Source organism: Salmo salar, chromosome 02, assembly GCF_965601325.2.
Source record: "Salmo salar chromosome 02, fSalSal1, whole genome shotgun sequence".
In the NCBI taxonomy this organism is placed as follows: Eukaryota; Metazoa; Chordata; class Actinopteri; order Salmoniformes; family Salmonidae; genus Salmo; species Salmo salar.
The window spans coordinates 53159172-53185517 of NC_138292.1; the positions used below are offsets into that span (position 1 = coordinate 53159172).

The following is a 26346-nucleotide window of genomic DNA, read 5'->3' on the forward strand; positions in this document are numbered from 1 at the left end:
TAGAAACAACTGAGTGTGGCAGAATATGGCCAAAATGCATAAAACTGTTAAACATTACATTCACCAGATTATATAAACCATTAAATGGTGTCTATAGTCTTCTGCAACCATAGTGTCTGCAATAAAGTCCCTTTGTAGCAGACAACCATACCGCCTGCACTAAAGTCCCTTTGTAGCAGACAACCATACCGCCTGCACTAAAGTCCCTTTGTAGCAGTTAAGTGCTTACTCTTATAGTTTTCCATTAAAATGGTCAAAAATACAATTATTATTTTTTCCATTTTAGCAAAGTATCATCTCCCAAGCAATAATTTTGCTAGGACTGTCTGGGAGTGGTCTGGGCGAGCGGCCTAATTGGAGGGGCCTAATAGGATGTAACCTGAAAACTAGCTGTTATTGGCAGTGGTTTGGAACTCTCTTTACTATTGGTCTATTAACTTATACACCTGGTGATGGCACCAGGCAAGCCAAAACTCCACCCATGCAAAACCTCCTGATTATCAATTTGTTTCACACTTTTACAGTATTAGTTTCAGCTGTTTTACTATAGAATACAAAACACAGGAAACTGGATTTTGATTGCACTGGGCCTTTACAAATGTGATTACACCTTTGACAGAATTGTTAGAGGATATTATAACATGTTATTTTTATATACATGCTTTTACATACCTGTAGTAGTCGATAACCGGACACAAAGGTTACTGTGTTCGGAGTTCTGTCGCATTCTTTATTCTGAAGAATCTCGTGTCTGGCCAAAGCCTCTTCCATCCCTACTACCGCTACAGCTGTGGTCACCAACCGGTCGATCACCGAACATTTATGTAAAAAAAACCAACGATAAAGCCTTGTGTTCCTATTTTTTTTATTAGTCTCGGGGTGTTGGTGGTAGATGCAGCCATTTCAGCTGCCCTGCGCGCCGGGTAGGCAAACTGTTGCCATGTCATGTGGCCTGGGGAGGAAATCAAGTGCACTATGCTGCTGCTGGCCAATCAGATTGCTCAGATGACCGAGTCTGCAATAATGTAGCAGGCATAAAAGAAAGCTACGGCAAAATTGATACTGTGAGATTTCAAAACGTTTAAAACCATGACTAGAGAGAAACTGTCAACGAATACAGCAAAGAGCTGCTGTTTTTATGAGTGAGTTCATGTTTAAGTTCAGCACTGTCAACACTTTGTATTAAATACTTCTATAAGCCATAAAATGCGCGTTCTTCCTATTTCCACTCAGCGCTACAACAAGCAGTGCAGCAGTAATGAATGAGGAGGAAAGTGTATCTATAGGCTGACGTTGTTGTTATTATTAGCGGCTTGGGTATTTTTTAATATCAAGGAATATTTCACTGTCTCTGTTTATAGGAGTAACAACATGAATTCGTGCATGAGGCATGATTAATGCGGTGCGACTCGAGTTTTGCCATCAGCTGGAAGACGGTGTCCCTTTTTGGTCAGTGTCAGTGGAGGAAAGGGAGAGCGGAGGGATGTTGAGAGACCGACGCTCAGTCTGAGCACTCTCCCTTCGCTGAGACTGACCCTCAGTCTGCTGCTCTCTCCCTTCGCTGAGACTGACCCTCAGTCTGCTGCTCTCTCCCTCTGCTGAGACTGACCCTCAGTCTGCTGCTCTCTCCCTCTGCTGAGACTGACCCTCAGATGCAGGCACCATCAGCCCAGTAAAATAAAAAGCGAATTATATAAATGTATGCTCACTCAGCTTTGCTTCACAAGTAATACACCAATGGATCTATTACCTGTGTGATCATATAGCCTACCTCAAATTTTGAAATATAATTTTAAAATATGTCCCGAACAACAATGCATTGGCAGGTAAATTCAAGCAAAGCCAGTATGCGGTGATAATATATTGGGCTTATAGCTTACTGCACAAACCTAATTTCTACAATACTGCTTTTAATTTGTTAATGTTGCGTAGGATTACATTTTTTAAGTCATGTTAATAAAAAATCAGACCGCTACATCTCGGGATGCATTTTGACTCAGAAAGTGATCTTAACTCAGTTGGTGACCACTGCGCTACAGAGTAACGGCGCCATCTATTGGATTGATGGTATAACTACAGCTACAGCTCCAGTGTCAAATTGTTCAACCCATTACAAACGCTTAATGCAGCTCTGGTGTAGTTATGGCAATACCCTTAATCACTCAGGCTGGATGAACACTTCTTAGCACAGCATTGCCAAACACAGTTTTTCTTCATTTCAGATTTTTTTTGTGGATAATACAATAAACATGAATGGTTCAAAGTTCACTCTTGTGTTTCTGCTTGCAGTTGTCAACCGGGAGGGAAAGGTACATTCAGAAGTTTGAACTTGACAACAAGTTGTCTGAGAGGGGCTCCCTCATCATCTATCTTAACCAGGTATCTGTTTGTGACTGCATGCCACACTGGTATCGAAATTACTTTCTTCTGCTCAGTGACATGTATACAATCACGTAACTTAATTGGATTATCCAACTTTCACTATATCTCCGGTATCCATTAAGGTATCTTTTAAACTAGCAGACAAAGTGGCGTTCAGAATGCACAAGACACAAGATGTAGGTCTGCTTCAACCTGCTGGGGTCACCGTTTATGAATACTATGCTCAAGGTATGCTTTGTTTGAGAGGTGATATTAACCAGACCTGGTTTAAATAGAATGTGCCTTTCTTTAAAATACTTGACCTGTGCTTGATTCAGCTTGTCTGGTGGAATGGGACCAATGGAATATTCCCAAAAGTCTAAACCCTGCCCATCTGGCATTCCAGGTAGGCTCAATCAAACACTCAAAGTATTTGAAAGAAAACAAAAACTATTTGAACCCAGGTCTGATATAAGCACACATACTCACATGTACCTCATAGACTACAATGCATTCACTAGAAATGCCCACACACAGAATAAATTGTTTTGAATAATTTTGTCATTTTAGAGAACCGCTGTGTGAAGTTCTACCACCCATTGAAGGAGGATGGAAGCCTGAAACGGCTTTGTCAAGATGATGTGTGCCGTTGTGCTGAAGGTACCATGCCTCGGTGGCCAAATTGCTGGCAAAAAGTAGTTGCAGTTATAGGATCAGCTTACCCTACTCTGATCCTTTTACCATTGTCAACAATCCCTCCATGATCCATTCAATGTTCAGGAAAAACCTAAATGTCATGTTCCATTTTCACATCGAATGATCATTTTGCCTGTACAATAATATGTTAATGTTGCCTGGGTACCAGTCTGTTTCTGTCATCTTTCCACTCCTTGCCACTCCTTGTCATGCCAAACAATGACACGGAGTACAATGCCATGTTTGACAATGACACAGAGTACAAGGAGTGGAATGTTCGCACAAAACATGTTCTGAATTTCAGCCTAATGTTAATATACTGAATGCCAAAGTAATACTGTCCTCACTATATAGATTGTCTGGTTACTTTGAAATGTTCATATACATGACCTTTGTTTCATAGAGAAATGTAGCTACCAGAAGAAACTTGACGTGAGTGAAGTAAAATTGTTGGACAAAGCCTGCGAAGCTGGAATGGATTATGGTAAGTCTCAAGTCTTTTGAGGCAGACAATTGTGTTCAGTAGTATGACACAGCGATGCAAAGTGCTTTGCAATGGACCATTTGTGTTTTCTCCCTACTGGACACAACACAGGTATTATTAAATTGAACAAAATTATATGTTAACTTATTCATATGACTCTGTATTTTTACACAGTTTTCAAAGCCTCCATGGTTAATGCAACACTGGAGTCCTACACCGACACATACCGCATGGAAATAAAAATGATTATCAAAGAAGGTAGGATAAGTCCTTAATGTTTAGTACAGAGTTCCCAAACGAGAATCATTCACTGCTGGATTATATGGAGTAGGACTATGTGTATCAACAGTGGCAGTTGATATTTTGTTAACATTTTCAAATGCTCCTCTCACTTCAACACAAATGTGTCATTCCACAAATAGAATGCCTGTTATTGGGTAGTGTAATTTGTCAAAAATATATATTTTGAATTTTTCACCTAATTTTCACATTCTGATCAACTTCATAAAAACATGTTTCCCAATCTCAAGAGGTTTAATTAAGAGAAATTACTATAGTGACAGGGTTGATCATAACAGTGTTGACGATTTCATCTTGAATCAACCATAACTTCCCTTCTGACAGGGGAAATGGAAGCTTGTAGTATGCAATAGAGAGGGGCAATTGAATGCAAGCTTAATAAAAAATATTTAACTTGTTAAAATATTTCTAGCCTTCCTATCAATGTTGCCTGGGTTGACTTGTTATGTTTCATGTGCTCAGTTTTCCACCATTAAACACCAGAAAATGGCCAGCTCACCTGCTTGTACATTTTGATTTGACTATTAAATGTTCAATGTTTCTTTTGAAAAAACTGAGGGACAAATGTTAATGAATCACTAATCACATGAAATAAGTAAACATCTTCAGAAATGACTTTGCCAAAGCAACAAAGTAAATAAGGCTTTACAATGATGGTGAAAACATGTGAAAATCTTGGGGTTACTTGAATAAAAACAGACTGCTATTGGAATTGTTAACATGGTTTAGTTAGAGCATATATGTTTGTGATCCAACTGATAAATCAAGTGTTTTATCAACATTTACACACATAATATCTGAAGTATATAAAAGGCAATCTATTCGTGAAGCGACCCAAATATTCCCTAGAAACACAATATGGTTTTGCACACAAATGTAAATGCTTTTGTTTTGCAAGCCACTCTTTTTCCAGAAAGTTTAGAACCAAGTTCTTTACAAATGAGATCAACGTTAATGTTTCATTTCTCTTTAGGCACTGACATTGTGTTAGAAGGGGAAAAACGCTTGTTCCTGGCCCACCCCTCCTGTAGAAAGGTACTGGATCTGAAAGAAGGCGAGAGCTACCTGCTCATTGGAGACACTGCAGATCTAATGCAGAGTGGTCACGGGTAAGAAATGTCTCATCATTTCATTACGCTAGTTTCAAAAGAGTTTTGAAGAGAAATCTTGCCCACGACTCATATTTTTGCAAAAAGCAACTTTCATGAACATATTTGTTTTTTAATCGAAAACCAGACGTTTTAGGCTCAGTTATAGTGATACGCGTCTATTCTGGTCTTAATTTTGACCGTTCGTTGCAAAAGTGATATGTTTGGTATTTTAGTAGTAAATCTAGCTCTTTTCGCCCCTAGTGGTACCATTGAAATCATAATGTAAAGGTACCTTGAGAAGGTGCCTCTACGTCATCTCAAGGGAGGGGTTCTGTATGAAATACACTCCCTTCCAGATGTGCTGGGGGCTACCACCTCAAGTCTTACTATAAAAGCAGGTGAAAGCCTGCCTTATTTGGGGCGCTGTATTGAAACCACCGCGCGGATTCAGATTCCTGATTAACCTTTCAAGTGTAGATCAGATTAAACAAACAATGGTATGCAGTATCAGCTTTAAAGGAGTAGTTCAGTATTTATTTGATGTTAGATGGTTCCTCACCCTTAAAGCAGTCTATGGGCCAGGAAAAACTAATCAATGGTTGTTATTTCGTTAAACAGCCATTACAAACTAACTTTAGCCACCGCTAGCTAACAATCAATGGAAGTGATGGGGGGCATGTGAGCATGTTATTTTTGAATGGCCAAATCACCTTTAAGTAACATCAAGCCAAATATGGAGTTGATTTTAATTGATTTCGGGTGATTTGGAGAAAACATTTCTTTGCCCCATCACTTTCCATGATTTTTATGCTAGCATTGGCTCAAGTTTGTAGTGGCTGTTTAAAGAAAACTGAACCATGGATTACAGTTGATCCTGGCCCATAGACTACTTTCTTCCTTTAAGTAAAAGCTATGAGCTATTTTATTAACTGTAACTATATTTCCGTCACACTACTAGACTGCAAACCCTGCTAAGAGCTATGTCTTTGTTTCTAGATTCGAGTATGTATTGGGTGAGCGAACATGGATCGAATACTGGCCCACAAGTGATGAGTGCAATGAGCGGGGTCCGGTCAGGAAAAGATGTTTGGAAATCGATGACTTTGTTCACGCAATGGAAAGCGAAGGATGTGTAAACTAGAGTGAACATGGGTTATTCTGTTGTTTTCATTTGACACAGTGATTTTTTTCCTTGCACAAGAATGTCTTTGTACCAAATGTAGCCTAAATTAGCACTATACTTGTCAATTAAAATGCTTTTTTTGTTGTACTGGAAGATGCTTGCAAAAACATGAATAAAGAACTTTTTCCAATTTTCTTGGTTGACACCAGTCTCAGTCCAGGGGTTAAACCAGGTTCATCCATTCCCCTACCTGTCCCATGCGGTCCTGCGTGGCTCAATTGGTAAAGCAATTGACTTGCAACGTCTGGGCATAACCATACAAATATGTATGCATGCACCAGTTATGAGTGAAGACATACATCCATGAAGGTAAATCTACAAAGAAATGATGGCCTGACTGGTTGGTGTTGTAATGCCATGCAGTACTTTTTCAAACCATCTTTTAAATAGATCCAAAGAACAAACTCTACCAGTAGGTGGCCCACTTCCACAGACGGACTAAATCACTTGTAAAGAGTCTGCAAACATTTGAATGGAGTCTGCACTGCTCAGTGGACAGTTAGGAGAAAATCCCACTTTAAAAAAAAAAATCACATTTGTACTATGTACTTGCGCTTGTGTACTCAAAAGTGAGTACACCACAGCAATTTATTTTAAACATTACCAGAAAGGTGAGTTCCAGACATTTCAAAAACTATGCAACATTAGCAGTTATTGTTTATGGCCATCCCATGACAAATAATTATTTTTGGGTATGCCTCTTTAGGCGGAAATCAACATTTTGCCATATCATATAAGAGCATAACTGGCCAACTGTTGTTAGTGTCTGCCCTGAGTCTGTAAGTTTAGGGGTTCAATCCCCTGTCGAGTCATACCAAAGACTTACAAAATGGGACCGATGCCCCTGCTTTGCACTCAGAATTAAGGAGATGGATTTATGGTCGAGCCCTTTGATTGACTAGCATTCTGTCCATAGGTGTACTTGTACATCAAGCTGCCTCATGCTACAGACACAGGAGATGGGTTTCTGCCCTATTGGCTGTTCTGGCTCGGACAAGGCTTACTTACTTAGGCCATGGCCAGAGATTTTGTGTTCGCCACAGTTCATTTTAAGATCTCTTAGAAATGTAATGCATATACAAATGACAATGTGTGAATTCACAAATCACAAACTGGTATTAAAGTTACTGTATCCCTTTAAAAAAGACAAATAGCTTCCTGATAACTAACATGTTACTGTACTAACAAGAAAAAATACACAATGTACACCAAACTTGTAAAAAAAAGAAAGTTTAATAGGACAGCTGTACAGAATTTAAATGTCCTTATTTTTCCACAGTTGCCGCACAGCTGCACACACAGTACATGCATTAACCTTATGTAACACTCCTATGGTGGGCTGTCAACCCTCTTATGGGGAGAATGAGGTCATCAAAAGGCACTGGGCCAACTTCTCTCCAGATAGGCTTGTGGCAGTCAAACACCAACAACCTGGCGTTATGCCCAACAATCTGTACACCTTCACAGTAGTAATCAGCTATAACTGGTCATCAAGCACACCACTGGAAAGGTGTACTTCAGATAGTATGTCATTAAAACTCGTTTTTCAACCACTCCACAAATATCTTAACAAACTATAGTTTTGGCAAGTCGGTTAGGACATCTACTTTGTGCAAGACACAAATCATTTTTCCAACAATTGTTTGCAGACAGATTATTTCACTTATAATTCAATATATCACAATTTCAGTGGCTCAGAAGTTTACATACACTAAGTTGACTGTGCCTTTAAACAGCTTGGAAAATTCCAGAAAAATATGTCATAGATTTAGAAGCTTCTGATAGGCTAAATGACATAATTTGAGTCAATTGGAGGTGTACCTGTGGATGTATTTCAAGGCCTACCTTCCAACTCAGTGCCTCTTTGCTTGACATCATGGGAAAATCAAAAGAAATCAGCCAAGACATCAAACAAATTGTAGACCTCCACAAGTCTGGTTCATCCTTGGGGGCAATTTCCAAATGCCTGAAGGTACCAAGTTCATCTGTACAAACAATAGTACGCAAGTATAAACACCATGGGACCACGCAGCCGTCATACCGCTGAGGAAGGAGACGTGTTCTGTCTCCTAGAGATGAACGTACTTTGGTGCGAAAAGTGCAAATCAATCCCAAGAACAACAGCAAAGGACTTTGTGAAGATGCAGGAGGAAACAGGTACAAAAGTATCTATAGCCACAGTAAAACGAGTCCTATATCGACATAACCTGAAAGGCCGCTCAGCAAGGAAGAAGCCACTGCTCCAAAACTGCCATAAAAAAGCCAGACTACGGATTGCAACTGCACATGGGGAGAAAGATTGTACTTTTTGGAGAAATGTCCTCTGGTCTGATGAAACAAAAATAGAACTGTTTGGCCATAATGACCACCGTTATGTTTGGAGGAAAAATGGGGAGGCTTGCAAGCCGAAAAACACCATCCCAACCGTAAAGGGGGTGGGGGTGTTTTGCTGCAGGAGGGACTGGTGCAAAAAAAAAATAGATGGCTTCATGAGGAAGGAAAATTATGAGGATATATTAAAGCAACATCTCAAGACATCAGTCAGGAAGTTAAAGCTTGGTCGCAAATGGGTCTTCCAAATGGACAATGACCCCAAGCATACTTCCAAAGTTGTGGCAAAATGGCTTAAGGACAACAAATCCAAGGTATTGGAGTGGCCATCACAAAGCCCTGACCTCAATCCCATAGAAAATGTGTGGGCAAAATGGAAAAAGTGTGTGTGAGCAAGGAGGCCTAAAAAACCTGACTCAGTTACACAAGCTCTGTCAGGAGGAATGGGCCAAAATTCACCCAACTTATTGTGGGAAGCTTGTTGAAGGCTACCCGAAACGTTTGACCCAAGTTAAACAATTTAAAGGCAATGCTACCAAATACTAATTGAGTGTATGTAGACTTCTGACCCACTGGGAATGTGATGAAAGAAAGAAATTCTGAAATAAATCCTTCTCTCTACTATTATTCTGACATTTCACATTCCTAAAATAAAGGGGTGATCCTAACGGACCTAAAACAGGGAATTTTTACTAGGATTAAATGTCAGGAATTGTGAAAAACTGAGTTTAAATGTATTTGGCTAAGGTGTATGTAAACTTCTAACTTCAACTGTATATTTCAGGTAGTTATTTACAATACAAAAAAATAATGTGACTTTATCAAATGGATCAGAAAATAATGCCAAAATAATTTGTGAGGTTTCAAATACACACAGTAACAAGGTCAAAGGACTAGATAGGTGGAAGTAATAGGATAGCAACTCCACCTAAACAACCAGAGAACTACAGTAGAGATCACTATCATATCCTTACAAACTACCCAATCCTCTCAGATCTGCCAGAGGGAAATCAACAAGGAACTGAGCAATAGAGGCCTAGCGATCTGAATGGATTTGGGCCACAGAGTAACCCGCAGCCGGATGCAGCTTATCTTTCTTCCTCTAAAGAGGAAGTTGGAAGGCACACGTGTCACAACTCCTTTGTGCAGTTAGCAGGAGAATCTACTGATCTCTCTTCAGTCCTCACAAGTTCCTCTCCACACAGCTTCCGTCCACCACATCTGGGCACCGGCAGGTGAAGCCGCCGCGGCGAGGTAGACAAAGGTGTGAACAGCCTCCGTTGTTCGAGCAGTAGTTATATGCTGTGGGAGACATTTGGATAACATTACCATCATTTAAAGGAGTTTCTAGCCCTTTGGCACAATTGTACTTTAAATTGTACTTTGATATCAAATGCACACTACATGTGGTCTGAATAAGAATAAGAGCAAACCCCAACAAAAGCAGCAGTAGGGATATTCACAGTGCTATAACAACATACACAGCTACATACTCGTACACTAAAAAGCGTTTAATTGATAACATGTGACATTTCACACACACAAAAAACATTCACTGTATGCTCTGGGAGTGTTTCAAACACCCAGAGTACTTTGAAAAAGACAGTCAGAACAGATTTACACTGTTCTTGGTCCTGCGGTCTTGATTATGCAGTAATGTAAACCAGACTGAGGGCTCTATTAAAACCTCTACAGGATCGGTGGGTCCCCATCGGGACGGTTGAGCTAACATATGCTAAAGTGATTATCATGAGGTTGTAAGTACAAGAACAATTCCCAGGACATGGACATATCTGATATTGGCAGAAAGCTTAAATTCTTGTTAATCTAACTGCACTGTACAATTTACAGTAGCTATTACAGTGAAATAATACCATGCTATTGTTTGAGAGTGCACAGTTATGAACTTGAAATGTATTAATAAACCAATTAGGCACATTTAGGCAGTCTTTAAACAATCTTTTTTTACAGAAATGCAATGGTTCTTTGGATCAGCCTAAAACTTTGCAAATCCATTGCTGCCATCTAGTGGCCAAAATCTAAATTGCGCCTCGGCTGGAATAATACATTATGGCCTTTGTCTTGCATTTCAAAAATGGTACAAAAAAATAAAATTACAAAAATAATGTTTTTTTACTTTGAATGATCTTTTACCAGATCTAATGTGTTATATTCTCCTACATTAATTTAACATTTCCACAAACTTCAAAGTGTTTCCTTTGAAATGGTTTCAAGAATATGCATATCCATGCTTCAGGTCCTGAGCTACAGGCAGTTAGATTTGGGTATGTAATTTTAGGCGAAAATTGAAAAAAAAGGGTCCAATCCTTTTAAGAAAGAAAATGAAATAAAAATAGAAATATAACAAATAATTAAGGAGCAACAATAAAATAACAGTAGCGAGGCTATACACAGGGGGTTCCGGTACAATGTGCGGGGGCACCGGTTATTCAAGGTAATTGAGGTAATATGTACAGTTGAAGTCGGAAGTTTACATACACTTAGGTTGGAGTCATTAAAACTCGTTTTTCAACCATTCCAAACATTTCTTGTTAACAAACTATAGTTTTGGCAAGTCGGTGAGGACATCTACTTTGTGCATGAGACAAGTCATTTTTCCAACAATTGTTTACAGACAGATTATTTCACTTATAATTCACTGTATCACAATTCCAGCGGGTCAGAAGTTTACATACACTAAGTTGACTGTGCCTTTAAACAGCTTGGGAAATTCCAGAAAATGAAGTCATAGCTTTAGAAGCTTCTGATAGGCTAATTGACATAATTTGAGTCAATTGGAGGTGTACTTCAATCAAAAGAAATCAGCCAAGACCTGATGAACGTACTTTGGTGCGAAAAGTGCAAATCAATCCCAGAACAAGAGCAAAGGACCTTGTGAAGATGCTGGAGGAAACAGGTACAAAGGAATCTATATCCACAGTAAAATGAGTCCTCTATCGACATAACCTGAAAGGCCGCTCAGCAAGGAAGAAGCCACTGCTCCAAAACCACCATAAAAAAGCCAGACTTTTTGGAGAAATGTCCTCTGGTCTAATGAAACAAAAATAGAACTGTTGGCCATAATGGCCATTGTTATGTTTGGAGGAAAAAGGGTGATGTTTGCAAGCTGAAGAACACCATCCAAACAGGAAGCACAGGGGTGGCATCATCATGTTGTGGGGGTGCTTTGCTGCAGGAGGGACTGGTGCACTTCACAAAATAGATGGCATCATGAGGAAGGAAAATTGTGTGGATATATTGACACAACATCTCAAGACATCAGTCAGGAAGTTAAAGCTTGGTCGCAAATGGGTCTTCCAAATGGACAATGACCCAAAGCATACTTCCAAAGTTGTGGCAAAATGGCTTAAGGACAACAATGTCATGGTATTGGAGTGGCCATTGCAAAGCCCTGGCCTCAATCCAATAGAAAATTTGTGGGCAGAACTGAAAAAGCGTGTGCGATCAAGGAGGCCTACCTACCTGACTCAGTTATAGCAGCTCTGTCAGGAGGAATGGGCCAAAAGTCACCCAACTTATTGTGGGAAGCTTGTGGAAGGCTACCCGAAACATTTGAGCCTACCCGAAAAATTAAAGGCAATGCTACCAAATACTAATTGAGTGTATGTAAACTTCTGACCCACTGGGAATATGATGAAAGAAATAAAAGTTGAAATAAATCATTCTCTCTACTATTATTCTGACATTTCACATTCTTAAAATAAAATGGTGATCCTAACTGACCTAAGATGGAATTTTTACTAGGATTAAATGTCAGGAATTGTGAAAAACTGAGTTTAAATGTATTTGGCTAAGGTGTATGTAAACTTCCAATTTCAACTGTATATTTCAGGTATTTATTTACAAATTATTTTGGTATTATTTTCTGATCCATTTGATAAAAAGTCACGTTGTATTTTTTGTTTGTATTGTAAATGCAGCTGTGCTTCCCTTCGTAGTCATAATAGTTTGCAAGCCCTGCCACATCTGATGAGCGTTGGAGCCGGTGTAGTACGATTCAATCTTAGTCCTGTATTGACGCTTTGCCTGTTCCCTTTGGTTGCATATTGAACATGCTGGTATGAAATTAGGTAAAATGGCTTGAAGTTTCTCTTAAAGTCTCCGGCCACTAGGAGCGCCGCCTCTGGATGAGCATTTTCCTGTTTGCTTATGGCCCTATAAAGCTCGTTGAGTGCCGTCTTAGTGCAAGCATCGGTTTGTGGTGGTAAATAGACAGCTACGAAAAATATAGATGAAAACTCTCTTGGTAAATAGTGTGGTCTACAGCTTAACATGAGATACTCTACCTCAGGCAAGCAAAACCTTGAGACTTCCTTAATATTAGATTTCTTGCACCAGCTGTTGTTTACATATAGACACAGACCGCAACCCCTTGTCTTACCGGAGTCAGCTGTTCTATCTGGCCTTTGGACCGAAAACCCGACAGCTGTATGTTATCCATGTCGTCGTTCAGCCACTACTCGGTGAAACATAAGATATTACAGTTGTTAATGTCCCGTTGGTTTGATATCCTTGATCGAAGCTCATCCATTTTGTTATTCAATGATTGCACGTTGGCCAATAGGACTGATGGTAGACAGGGTTTACTCACTCGCCTACGAATTTTCAGAAGGCAGCCCGACCTCTGCCCCCTTTTTCTCCGTTTTTTTCTTCACGCAAATGTGTCGGACTCGTTAAAGAAAAAATCTTTGTCTAGTTTGAGGTGAGTAATCGCTGTTCTGATGTCCAGAAGTTATTTTCGGTCATAAGAGACGGTAGCATTATGTACAAAATAAGTAAAACATAAGTTACAAACATCGTGAAAAAACTAAGAAATTGCATAGTTGGTTAGGAGCACGTAAAACAGCAGCCATCCCCTCCGGCGCCATTATGATTAATGTGTGCGTTTATGTGTACGTTTGTGTTGTGTATTTGTGCGTATGTTGTGTTTAAATATGTGAGGGATTTGTGTGGGAGTGAGTATATACATGTATATGGTGTGTATATATAGTCTAGAGAGTTTGCGTAGGGTCAGTGCAAGATAGTCAGTGCAAATAGTTTGAGTTCCATTAATGAACTATTTAGCTGAAGCATTACAGATTGCGCGCTTGAAATTAAAGGTAATTTCCAATTGAGTCACATATGCAGCGTTTACCGTGAATGCAGTCTCCGCTAACGTGGGAAACTTGCCTTCAAATTTCAATCACGCTGTAACTCTGAACTTCCGCGATACGGATTAAATAGAGCCCTGAGAGAGTCTTTGACAGGGCCTAGTACAGTCCAATCAAACCAATTGTACCTCTGCATTAGCTTTAATGTAAGGCAGGGACTGCTGTATGTTTAAACCTAAAACCACTTGAATCTAAATAAAAAAAGACTGTCTTGATGAATGGTTAAAAGCAGTTGGCTGGCGGTTCGCCATCCTAAAGCCTTTGATCACACAACATTGGGCGTCATTTTCCTTTTTCAACATCGTCTGTAATTTCACGACAATTCTGCATGTTGAATGGCCACCGTTCGTCGACACTCATTAGGCGATCTACAGCACATAGCCAACTAACTATACTATAAGTACTTACTATACTACTCATACTGTACACAAATTAAGAACAGAAAATAAGAACAGACCCCCATGGTGGATTGGATCAGACCAGATAAATCCAGCGGGAGCACAGATGTATGAAAATGGCAGACGGTGCACATTCTGCCAGACCCGAGTAATTGCATCCAGACCATGTGAAGATATATATGTAGGAAGGGGGGTGGGAAAATCGGCGGTTGCTGAGTAAAGTGAACCTCTGCATAGCCAGCTGTAACATTACGATTATGAGACTCTCAGCTGTATCCATGTACAGCTGTGTATTTAAAGCTATGTATCCAACTTGACTAATTCTGCTTCAGTGCTATATAACTAGTCTAGAACCACAACCATTAGAGTTGGGATCAATTCCATGGAATAGATTTGAACATAAATTCAGATCACATACGTATGTGTTTATTGTATAGACCTACACCAGTGGTCACCAACCAGTCGATCACCAAACATTTCTGTAGAAAAGCCGACGATAAAGGCATAAAGGGTCCCTTTTTTTGTGTTGCGCTGTTGGCGGTAGGTGCACTTGATTCAGAAGCCCTGCGCACCGGGATACAAAGTGTTCCTATTTTGAACCATTTAATTTGTCTGACTGCGTTGGCCAATTGGATAACTCAAATCACAGTGCCTACCTACAGCTTTCACGACCCTAGCCTATGAGAGATTTCATGACTTTTAAAACCATGACCAGAGAGACCGTCAAATAATACAGCAAAGAGCGGCTGTTTTTATGAGTGAGTTCACGTCTGAGTTTTATTCAGCACTGTTAACACTGTTTTTATTCAACACTATTACAAAACATAAAACGTGCTTCTCTCTACTTCCACTCGCGCTGTAGCTGCAATGAATGAGTAGCCAGGTGTATCGATAGCCCTGCGTTTTTATTACTATTAGCAGCTTGTCATGTCTGTTTTAATATCAAGGAATATTTCACTTTCTCGGGTCATAGGAAAAACATAAATTTGTGCCTGAGGCAGATTCAGTGCGACTCGAGTTTCTCCATCAGGTGGAAGACTGTGTCCCGTCTCTCTGGTCAGCCTCAGAGGACAGGAAGGGGGGACCATGAGAGGCAGACCCTCTGCTGAGACTAATGCCGTGTTCAAAACAACTGGGAACTCGGAAGTCTCAGACTTCCGACTTCAGTGCGCTCAAGACAAATGGCAAATCTGAAAAAAACAAGATCCGACTGAACATGTTTTATTTGACCCGCCATCCAACTCGGAAACTCTGGTCTCTATCTAGATCTCCGACTTTCCGACCTGATGTTCACTGATGTCATAATTTGACCTTGTTTTTTCAGAGTTACCAGTCTTGAAAGCTTTATGACCATCAGGTGCAGGTACCTACCATCAGTCCAGTCAAATAAAAAAGCGAATTATTTACATTTATGCTCAGCTGTGCCTTGCAAGCGCTACACCAACTGATCTATTTTATTACCAAAGCTCGAGTTTTGAAATATAATATGGTCTGAGAATAACAATATTGACAGGCCAGGCACATAGCCAATATGCTGTGATAATATACTAGGACTACTGCACAAACCCCATTCCTACAGAACTGTTTTAATTAGGTTAATGTTATATTTTTTAAGGTCACGTTTAAAAAAAAAATCTGAGTTGTGGATCTCGGCTTGCTGAGTCAAGATCACGAAAGTGATCTTGACTCAGTCTAGGTCAGTGGTCACCAACCTTTTCTCCAAATGGCACCCTATTCCTTAGTGTACTTATTTTGACCAGAGCCTATAGGGTGCCATGTGGCATGCAAACCAAGGCTATTGAGAAAGTGAGGAAGTGTGAGGAGGATTACCTTGTGGGCATTGAGTTGGGGTCGTGGCAATGCCGTACACTCGTGAACGCTTCTGTGGCAGAAACTCGTCCGTCTCTCTGTCCGTTGTGCGGTCCACGGCTACCACCGCCTCCCTGGCAACAGCAAACGACATTATCAGAACATTTTTCTAAACATTCGCTGGGCCCACGCGGGACCACACGCCAACGTTTGAGCCATGTCCAGTGCTATAAAGTACTTAAGTAATAATACTTTAAAGCTGTTCATTTTTGGGGTTATCTGTACAATACTTTACTAATCATATTTTTGACAACTTTTACTTCACTACATTCCTAAAGAAAATGATCTACTTTTTACTCCATACAGTTTCCCTGACACCCAAAAATACTTGTTACTTTTTGAATGGTTAGCAGGACAGAAAAGTGGTCCAATTCACACACATAAAGAGAACATCCCTGGTCATCTCTACTGCCTCTGATCTGGCAGACTCACTAAACACAAATGCTTAGTTTGTAAATGATGTCTGAGTGTTGGAGTGTTCCCCTGGCAATCTGCAAAGAAAAAAGAAAATGGTGCTGTCTAGTTCGCTTAATATAAGGAATTTGAAATACTTTTGATACTTAAGTATAATTAAAACCAAATACTTTTAGATTTTTACTTAAGTAGTATTTTACTGGCTGACTCACTTTTACTTGACTCATTTTCTATTAATAAATCCTCTTAAGGATCCGCCCCTTTTAAAAAAAAATTGCCTAAAATTACATACCCAAATCTAACTGCCTGTAGCTCAGGCCCTGAAGCAAGGATATGCATATTCTTGGTACCATTTGAAAGGAAACCGTTTGAAGTTTGTGGAAATGTGAAAGGGATGTAGGAGAATATAACACAATAGATCTGGTAAAAAATAATACAAAGAAAAAAAAACGTTATTTTGTATTGTTTTTGTACCATCATCTTTGAAATGCAAGAGAAAGGCCATAATGCATTATTCCAGCCCAGGTGGAATTTAGATTTTGGCCACTAGATGGCAGCAGTGCATGTGCAAAGTTTTAGGCTGATCCAATGAACCATTGCATTTCTGTTCAAAATGTTGTGTCAAGACTGCCCAAATGTGCCTAATTTGTTTATTAATAACTTTTAATGTTCAAAATTAGGTACTCGCCTCAAACAATAGCATGGTATTATTCCACTGTAATAGCTACTGTAAATTGGACAGTGCAGTTAGATTAACAAAAATGTAAGCTTTCTGCCAATATCAGATATGTCTATGTCCTGGGAAATGTTCTTGTTACTTACAACATCATGCTAATCGCATTAGCCTACGTTAGCTCAACCGTCCCATGGAAGGGACACCGATCCCGAATAAGTTTTAAGGTATATTTACTTTTACTCAAGTATGACAATTGTGTACTTTTTTCCCCACTGGTCACATCAAATAAACATTGTCATTAAACAAATGTGGACATTTATGAGACAGTCGCGTTTTTAAATAAATTGTACTCTTTCAAATGGCTTTGAAGAAAGAGAGCATACACCTCGTACTCAGAACTTTGAAGTGTACTACCATTCTAATGAAGGCTCTTGCTCTATTAATACATGACAAGAATCCTTTCTATCATTCATTGACAAGGTTTTTGATTTATTTTCATGAAACATTTGAAAATGGGCAATATACTGACCTGGTCTATACAAATCTGAGCATTTTAAGAAATGGGAAATGGATGCATGCTCATGAAATAGGTGTGTATGAATGAATGAATGAATGAATGAATTAAACAAATCAAATTGTATTCGTCATGTACACAGCTTACAGTAGGTATGAAAGGTTATTACACATCATGAAATATATTTAGGCAAAAATTACAGACAGTAGCCGACAATTAGCAAATTAGAACTCAAATTATTGATATGGAATTTATTTTTATATGATTTAAATATATAGGGATATGAAGTCTACAGTTCTAGACCTACTGTATTTCTATTTTAATGCAGTCATCATGTTTTAATTTGAAGCACCTTCGCTTGTTTGTAACAATTGCAAAGACATTGGCGACTTTGTATTTGTAGTCAACTTCATTCTGCAGTTATCGTCAGTCACAGAGAGACAGATAGGCCTAAACATCTTGATTCTATGTATAGCAGAGATTGTATGTGTATAGTAGGATAATCTACAGAAGGGCAGTCTGTAAATAACAAGCATTTTCAAGAGCAACTTCAGTAACAATAGTTTTGGGAAACAGCTTGGAGATTTAACGATGCTCCTACCAAGGTTCAAACGATGAACTTAGCCTTAAGATGCTTTTGGGAAACTGGTCCCAGGTGATCATACCTTCTCCAGTCAGTGTAGTAAAGGTTCCTCCCATGGGATACGATGGCGAAAGGATACTGAATCCCCTCCACAATAGTCCTACGGTTCCTACCGTTGGGGTCCATACACTGTACCTTACGAGTACCTGTAAAGGTAAAAAAAAACATGTAGCAGTCAAACCAACATCCCTGCTGTTAGCACCAGTGGTGTAAAGTACTTAAGTAAAAATACTTTAAAAGTATGACTTAAGTCGTTTTTGGGGGTATCTGTACTTTACTATTTATATTTGACAACTTACTTTTACTTCACTACATTCCTAAAGAAAATAATGTACTTTTTACTCCATACATTTTCCCTGCTACCCAAAAGTACTCGTTACATTTTGAATGCTTAGCACAGGAAAATGGTCCAATATATGCATTTATCAAGAAAACATCCCTGGTCGTCCCTTATGCCTCTGATCTGGCCGACTCACTAAACACACATGCTTCATTGGTAAATTATGGCTGAGTGTTGGCAATCCATAAATAAAATAAAAACTTAAATAGTGCCGTCTGGTTTGCTTAATATAAGGAATTTGAAATTATTTAGACTTTTACTTTTGATACTTAAGTATATTTTAAACCAAATACTTTTTTACTTTTACTCAAGTACTACTTTACTGGGTGACTTTCACTTTTACGTGAGTCATTTTCTATTAAGGTATCCTTACTTCCACTCAAGTATGACAATACAGTACTTTATCCACCACTGGCTAGCACCATGCTCCAACTAACTGAGTCATCTGAACTGCCTCAGTACAGTGGGATTTTCCCATGGATTGCTACATAGCATGTTTAGCTCACAATATCAATAGTGTTAGCATGTTTAGTGTAGCGTCTTTACCTGCATCAATAGGGTTAGCATGTTTAGCATAGCTTCTTACTATCATCACTAGGGTTAGCATGTTTAGCACACCTTCTTAACAACATCAATAGTGTAAGCATGTTTAACATAGCTTTTTACAGATAGTGTCTGCATGTTTAGTGTAGCCTCTTACCAGCGTCGGCCCAGCACAGTTGCTGGCTCTCAGGGTCGTATGTCAGGCCGTTGGGCAGCCCCAGGTCGTCCTTAACCAAGACTGTCCTGTCGGTTCCGTCCATGTTGGACATCTCGATCTTGGGCCCGTCTCTGTTCCAGTCTGCCCAGTAGAGTCGCCTGGACAACAAGCCAGAGAAAATGTTTTCCTGTCATGATGCTTAGAACCATATTTTTAAAGCAACAGCTTTATAAGGAACACAGCACCAGTGATTTGTGTTGTCAAACCTATGTCATGCTATCTAAACCATGAAAAGGCTAACCTGACAGATTCGCTAGCAAAATCATTCCAGGGCTTAGCGGTTAAGGACAATATATCTTCAGCACAAAGAACTAACTGCTTATTTAATCACAAATTTGTATCAAAGGAATCAAATTCAGACATTGTCTGACCAAAGACACGTACCCATAGGAGGGGTCAGCGACGATGGGCCGGGGGTTGACCAGGTCGGTGTCGAAGAGAACACGGCGCTGGCTTCCATCCAGTTTGGCCACCTCAATCCTGTCCTTCATTGAGTCCGTCCAGAACATTAGCCGGGCCAGGTGGTCGATAGCCAAACCCTCTGGGCTCTCCAGGTCTAAGGAAGCGAAAAGAAGGATCATTACGTCTAGTTAGACAGAAACTACAGATTTTCTATGAGGGTCATCAGGGATGGAATTTAAGGATTTTGAGCACTGGCCCGCCGGGCTAATAGACCGCAATTCCTACAAGCCCGGGTCCAAAATCTGTGGGATATTTAAGAAGAAAAAAAATTCACTAGCCAGCAAACTGGTTGGGCACATTTTCTACAAGCCCGATATGAAAAATACTATCCTTAGGTTAGCTTTATTTCCATCCCTGGGAGTTATACACTACATGACCAAAAGTATGTGGACACTTGCTCGTCGAACATCTCAATCCAAAATCATTTACATTAATATGGCGTTGGTGCCCCCTTTGCTGCTATAAAAGACTACACTGTTCTGGGAATGCTTTCCACTAGATTTTGTAACATTGCTTGCTTCCATTCAGCCACAAGAGCATTAGTGAGGTCGGGCGATTAGAGCTGGCTCGCAGTCGGCGTTCCAATTCATCCCAAAGTGGTTCGATGGGGTTGAGGTCAGGGCTCTGTGCAGGCCAGTCAAGTTCTTCCACACCAATCTCAACAAATAATTTCTGTATGGACCTTTTTTTTCATCTTTATTTAACCAGGTAGGCCAGTTGGGAACAAGTTCTCATTTACAACTGTGACCTGGCCAAGATAAAGCAAAGTAGTGCAACAAAAACAACAACACAGAGTTACACATAAACAAACATACAGTCAATAACACAAAAGAAAAGAAAAATAGAAAAATCTATGTACAGTGTGTGAAAATGTAGAAGAATAGGGAGGTAGGCAATAATTAGGCCCTAGAGGCGAAAATAATTACAATTTAGCATTAATACTGGAGTGATAGATGTGCAGATGATGATGTGGAAGTAGAGATACTGTGGCACAAAAGAGCAAGAAGGTAAGTAATAATATGGGGATGAGGTAGTCGGGTGTGCTATTTACAGATTGGCTGTGTACAGGTACAGTGATTGGTAAGCTGCTCAGACAGCTGATGCTTAAAGTTAGAGAGGGAGATATAAGACTCCAGCTTCAGAGATTTTTGCAATTCGTTCCAGTCATTGGCAGCAGAGAACTGTAAGGAAAGGCGGCCTAAAGAAGTGTTGGCTTTGGGGATGACCAGTGCAATATACCTGCTGGAGCGCGTGCTACGGGTGGGTGTTGCTATGGTGACCAGTGAGCTGAGATAAGGCGGAGCTTTACCTAGCAAAGACTTATAGATGACCTGGAGCCAGTGGGTTTGGTGACGGATATGTAGTGAGGGCCAGCCAACGAGAGTATACAGGTCGCAGTGGTGGGTGGTATACGGGGCTTTGGTGATAAAACAGATGGCACTGTGATAGACTACATCCAGTTTGCATAGTAGAGTGTTGGGGGCTATTTTGTAAATGACATTGCCGAAGTCAAGGATCGGTAGGATAGTCAGTTTTACGAGGGTATGTTTGGCAGCATGAGTGAAGGAGGCTTTGTTGCGAAATAGGAAGCTGATACTAGATTTAATTTTGGATTGGAGATGCTTAATGTGAGTCTGGAAGGAGAGTTTACAGTCTAACCAGACACCTAGGTATTTGTAGTTGTCCACATATTCTAGGTCAGAACCGTCCAGAGTAGTTATGCTAGTCGGGCGGGAGGGTGCGGGCAGTTGAAGAGCATGCACTTAGTTTTACTAGCATTTAGTTTTACTAGCACCAATCTCTGTGCATGGGGGCATTGTCATGCTGAAAAAGGAAAGGGCCTTCCCCAAACTGTTGCCACAAAGTTGGAAGCACAGAATATTCTAGCATGTCATTGTATGCTGTTGTATGCGTCACTGGAACTAAGGGGCCTAGCCTGAACAATGAAAAACAGCCCCAGACCATTATTCCTCCTCCACCAAACTTTACAGTTGGCACTATGCATTCAGGCAGGTATTCGTCCGTCGGACTGCCAGATGGTGAAGAATGATTCCTCACTCCAGAGAACGTGTTTTCACTGCTCCAGAGTCCAATGGCGGCGAGCTTAACACCACTCCAGCCAACGCTTGGCATTGCGCATGGTGATCTTAGGCTTGTGTGCAGCTGCTCGGCCATGGAAACCCATTTCTTGAAGGTCCTTAACGAACAGTTCTTGTGCTGACGTTGCTTCCAGAGGCAGTTTGGAACTCGGTAGTGAGTGTTACATGCAACGTGCTTCAGCACTTGGCGTTCCCGTTCTGTGGGCTTGTGTGGCCTACCACTTTGCAGCTTAGCCATTGTTGTTACTGGAACTGACCGGGGCAGCTCTAGCAGGGCAGAAATTTGACAAACTTCCTTGTTGGAAAGCAGTGGTGTAAAGTACTTAAGGAAAAATAATTTAAAGTACTACTTAAGTTATTTTTTGGGGTAGCTGTACTTTACTATGTATATTTTTGACTACTTTTACTTTTACTTCACTACATTCCTGTAGAAAATATTGTACTTTTTACTCCATACATTTTCCTTGACACCCAAAAGTACTAGTTACATTTTGAATGCTTAGCAGGACAGGAAAATAGACAAATTCACGCACTTATCAACTGAACGTCCGTGGTCATCCCTACTGCCTCTGATCTGGCAGACACACTAAACCAATGTGCTTCGTTTGTAAATTATGTCTAAATGTTGGAGTGTGCCCGTGGCTTTCCGTAAATTAAAAAAACAAGAAAATGGTGCTCTGGTTTGCTCAATATAAGGAATTTGAAATTATTTATACTTTTACTTTTGATACTTAAGTATATTTTAAACCAAATACTTTTATACTTTTACTCAAGTAGAATTTTACTGGGTGACTTTTACTTTTACTTGAGTCATTTTCTATTAAGGTATCATTACTTTTACTCAAGTATGATAGTTGGGTACTTTTTCCACCACTGTAGGAAAGGTGGCATCCTATGATGGTGCCACGTTGAAAGTCACTTACCTCTTCAGTAAAGCCATTCTACTGGCAATGTTTGTCTATGGAGATTTTATACACCTGTCAGCAACGGTTTTGGCTGAAATAGCCAAATCCACTAATTTGAATTGGTGCCCACATACTTTTGGATATATAGTGTACATTGAAAGACTACCAAGACAATGGATCACAATCCGTCATTTGTCCGTGTTGTTTCACACATGTCAAAAGATGAAATTGATGGAACTTTTGTTTTTGTTTACACATTATACTAGCTTTCATGAATAAGCCTTTATAAAGGCTTTACATGTGTATATAAGTAAATTATGAGAAATCCATGAGAAATAAAATATGATAAATGAAAAGTTAACTATTATCATTCTTGATGCGTTTCATGGACCAGGCTAGCTAGGTTTGAGCTGATCTCAGACCAGTGTACCGCTCACCTGTTGTGACGAGAGAGATTGTGTCTCCTCCCTCCAGACTGGCCTGAGACCTGTGTACTAAAGCGGTTGTGACGAGAGAGATGGTGTCTTTTCCCTACAGGCTGACCTCAGACCTGTGAACAGCTCACCTTTTGTGATGAGAGAGATGGTGTCTCTGCCGTCCAGAATGGCCTGAGACCTGTGTACTGCTCACCTGTTGTGACGAGAGAGATGGTGTCTCCTCCCTCCAGGCTGGCCTTGCTGATGGAGGGCCCTGTGATGTCCGTCCAGTACACCATCTTCTCCACACAGTCGTAGGCCACAGCGATCGCCACTCTGTCCTGGGAGCAACACATAGAGACAGAGGGTTTCATTGATTTATTGATTAATGGTTTATTTAGATCGGGACAGATACAAACACATTGACACATTGAATAGACCAATTATCTGATGCACTTTGCACCATAGTAGTGTGTGTAGCTGGCCTGGCACAACAACAAAAAAATATCCTTGTGTTTTCCCTTCTTAACTGCTCATTGGAAACCATTCGAGCATCAGAATATAGGATGTCACACACACACACACACTCAATAGAGCCTCTGTTTACAGCAAGAGAACATTGCAGTAATGTTATAAATGGTTTTATCAAGATTGTCAAATTTATGTTGCAAGCAGAACAGGAATTACTTTAATAGTGTTAATGTTAATATCTCACACCATTCATTTCACAGATGGGGTTCAACCAAATTACATAAGTACACAATGTTACATTACATTTCAAAATGGCAGAATGCGGCTAGCCAAACAATTGAAGCCTTTATGGGGAATCCCTCTGTATGTCCAGTTATATGTTCTGCCAGACCATTCCATGCTAGTGAGAAGAAAGAAGAAAAGCCTGAGGGCGAGTATGGATGCCGTCTCACACAATCAGGAGATTGTTCAAGTGGCATTTGGGACATTCCACAGAGTGGGTACGTGGACCCACAACACCAGTCTTAGGTTTTCATTCAACCTAAGACTGGGGGTCTTAGAAGACAGCTGCTGGCCATCTGGTGAGCGGCCATCTTGACAAGGCGTGGTAGGCTGGGGCTTACAGAGGAGTGAGTTTCTGACAGAGTGAATCACTCACACGAGAAGAGAAGAGAGTGAGTGAGTTAAAGTTTGTGAGTCAATAAGTAACTTCCCACAGTGCTTGTAACGAGTGATGTGCAGTGCTTGACTGAATGACTGACTAACTGACTGACTATCTGACTGAGATAATGTGAGGTGAGTTGAGGTGTGTCAATGTGGAGCCTCACAGGCAGGTGCAGCAGGGCTTTGGCCTCCCCTTTGTTCATGCTGTATCCGTCCAGGGGGATGTGCTCAATCTTCCCGCTCTGGGCAAAGAGCAGGTGGGTCCCTGGGGCCACAGGAGAGACATCCGGCCTGGTGGTGGGTCCGATCGGGGGAGGAATAACTCCCTGGTCAATACCTGTCAAGGGAGGACAACTGACGTTACATTGTCATTTCCCACTGGGCACAGACGTCCTATCAACGTCTAGTTTTGATTTGCATATGATTTGAGTTTTCAACTAACATAAATTAAATGTGAAATCAACAAAAGTTCAACCATGCCATTGAATTTAGCTTAAAAGTTACTTTACTTTGATTACTTTTTGCAAATCCAATCAGTCTTTCACATTGATTTAATGTCATCACATATAACTTTTTTGTTGAAATGACGTGGAAACAACGTTAATTCAACTAGTATGTGCCCAGTGGGTTCCTAATGTATTTTTATTTAGCATGCGGGTGCAAATGTTGAGTGTAATGGAATAGACATGAGTGCTATGAATGCATGAATATGAATATTAAGGTACAAGCCAAGGATGACCAATCTCCCCCTCCATCTTTTGAGGCAGTCACTCACACAAAGGTCTTTGGCCGGGGCCAGTTCTAGTGTTCGGAATCTCCTGACCATTGGCGTCCACACACCAACACTGCCCAATGCTACCGTGGCACTGGGTAGGCTCGTAGGCACCATGCTGGTCGCAGGTAGGAACGTACTGACTGACGGCAGGGCGTGGGCGGAAGAAGGAAAACGAGCCCGTGTTGGAGGAGACCTGGATGCTTTCTCTGTCTCGCTCGCACTGCGTCTTCTCATGCTCTGGAATAAAACAGAAAGATGACATGAGAGAAGTAAAAGAAATAAGAGGAAATTAAGAAAATAAAATGTATTTTAGACATTAAACGTAAATCAGACATAGGGGACACGGTGACATCTGGAATATAGTGTCTCACTGAAAGACTTATCCCCAGGGTATCTGTCTGATTAACCACAGACTAGTCATAACAATCTCAAACAGCCGCAACATACAATCTGCGCTTTGCACAATGTCTGGCCGCAGCAATCAACAAAAGCCACCAAAAAAAAGACTACTAGTCAACGATGGGAACGGTTGTCTCTGAGGAGGCAAAGATCAAAGCAGTCTTTGTCAGATGGTCGTCAACTGTCGAGATGCGAGGAAGACAACCAGGTCAACTCTCATAGGGTCCAGACGCTACAGTGTATACTACAAGTACAAGTTCAGACAAAGGAGGACAAAATGATGCCCACTTTTCAGACGGCTTGTACAAAATATGACAAAACTGTGGAGGCGGAGGAGAAAGAGCTATAATTAGCGTGGTGGAGTACATACATGCAGTTGACACCTGGATTGGACTTGAACAAAGAGGTAACAGCTGAGGAAGATGTCACGTCCTGGCCAGTATAAGGGTTAATTGTTATTGTAGTTTGGTCAGGACGTGGCAGAGGGTATTTGTTTTATGTGGTTCGGGGTGGTGTGTTAGTTAGGAGGGCGTTTGATTTATTATTTCCGGGTTTTGGGTTATGGTCTATGTTTATGTATTTCTATGTGTAGTCTAGTGAGTGTGTTTCTATGTTGAGTTAATTGGGGTGGACTTCCAATTGAAGGCAGCTGTTTGGTGTTGCCTTTGATTGGAAGTCCTATATTAGTTGGGTGTGTTTGTCTTGTATTTTGTGGGAGATTGTTCTTGGATTGCTGTGGTGTCTTCAAGGCTGTCATTTTGTCATTCATCGGTTTGTTTATTTTTTGTATACGTGTTTGTTTGGTTTTTCCTTCTTTTCCAGTAAATAAAGAAGATGAGTATACACATACCTGCTGCGTTTTGGTCCGCCATTTCTAACGACGAGCGTGACAGAAGATGCCAACTCACAAACAACCCAAGGCTTC

The 26346-nt window shown here is 40.5% G+C and overlaps 2 protein-coding genes across 2 annotated transcripts in view; one reads left to right on the forward strand and one right to left on the reverse strand.

Annotated features, from left to right (window-relative positions):
• The window catches only part of LOC106586139 (complement C3), a 52105-nt gene extending 45856 nt beyond the window's left edge, over positions 1-6249 (forward strand). The window contains exons 35-41 of the mRNA XM_014173034.3: positions 2290-2379; positions 2505-2610; positions 2932-3021; positions 3461-3541; positions 3716-3799; positions 4815-4950; positions 5929-6249. Coding sequence (XP_014028509.3) covers positions 2290-2379; positions 2505-2610; positions 2932-3021; positions 3461-3541; positions 3716-3799; positions 4815-4950; positions 5929-6073 — 732 coding nt within the window. The 3' untranslated portion in view covers positions 6074-6249. The remainder of the gene's footprint in view (positions 1-2289; positions 2380-2504; positions 2611-2931; positions 3022-3460; positions 3542-3715; positions 3800-4814; positions 4951-5928) is intronic.
• A 1080-nt stretch (positions 6250-7329) lies between these two features.
• LOC106586133 (nidogen-1) overlaps positions 7330-26346 on the reverse strand; it is an 86082-nt gene continuing 67065 nt past the window's right edge. Inside the window, exons 13-20 of the mRNA XM_014173026.3 lie at positions 25023-25259; positions 24412-24584; positions 23328-23454; positions 19616-19787; positions 19172-19329; positions 18154-18277; positions 15846-15958; positions 7330-9748 (exon numbers count right to left, since the gene is read on the reverse strand). Coding sequence (XP_014028501.2) covers positions 9630-9748; positions 15846-15958; positions 18154-18277; positions 19172-19329; positions 19616-19787; positions 23328-23454; positions 24412-24584; positions 25023-25259 — 1223 coding nt within the window. The 3' untranslated portion in view covers positions 7330-9629. The remainder of the gene's footprint in view (positions 9749-15845; positions 15959-18153; positions 18278-19171; positions 19330-19615; positions 19788-23327; positions 23455-24411; positions 24585-25022; positions 25260-26346) is intronic.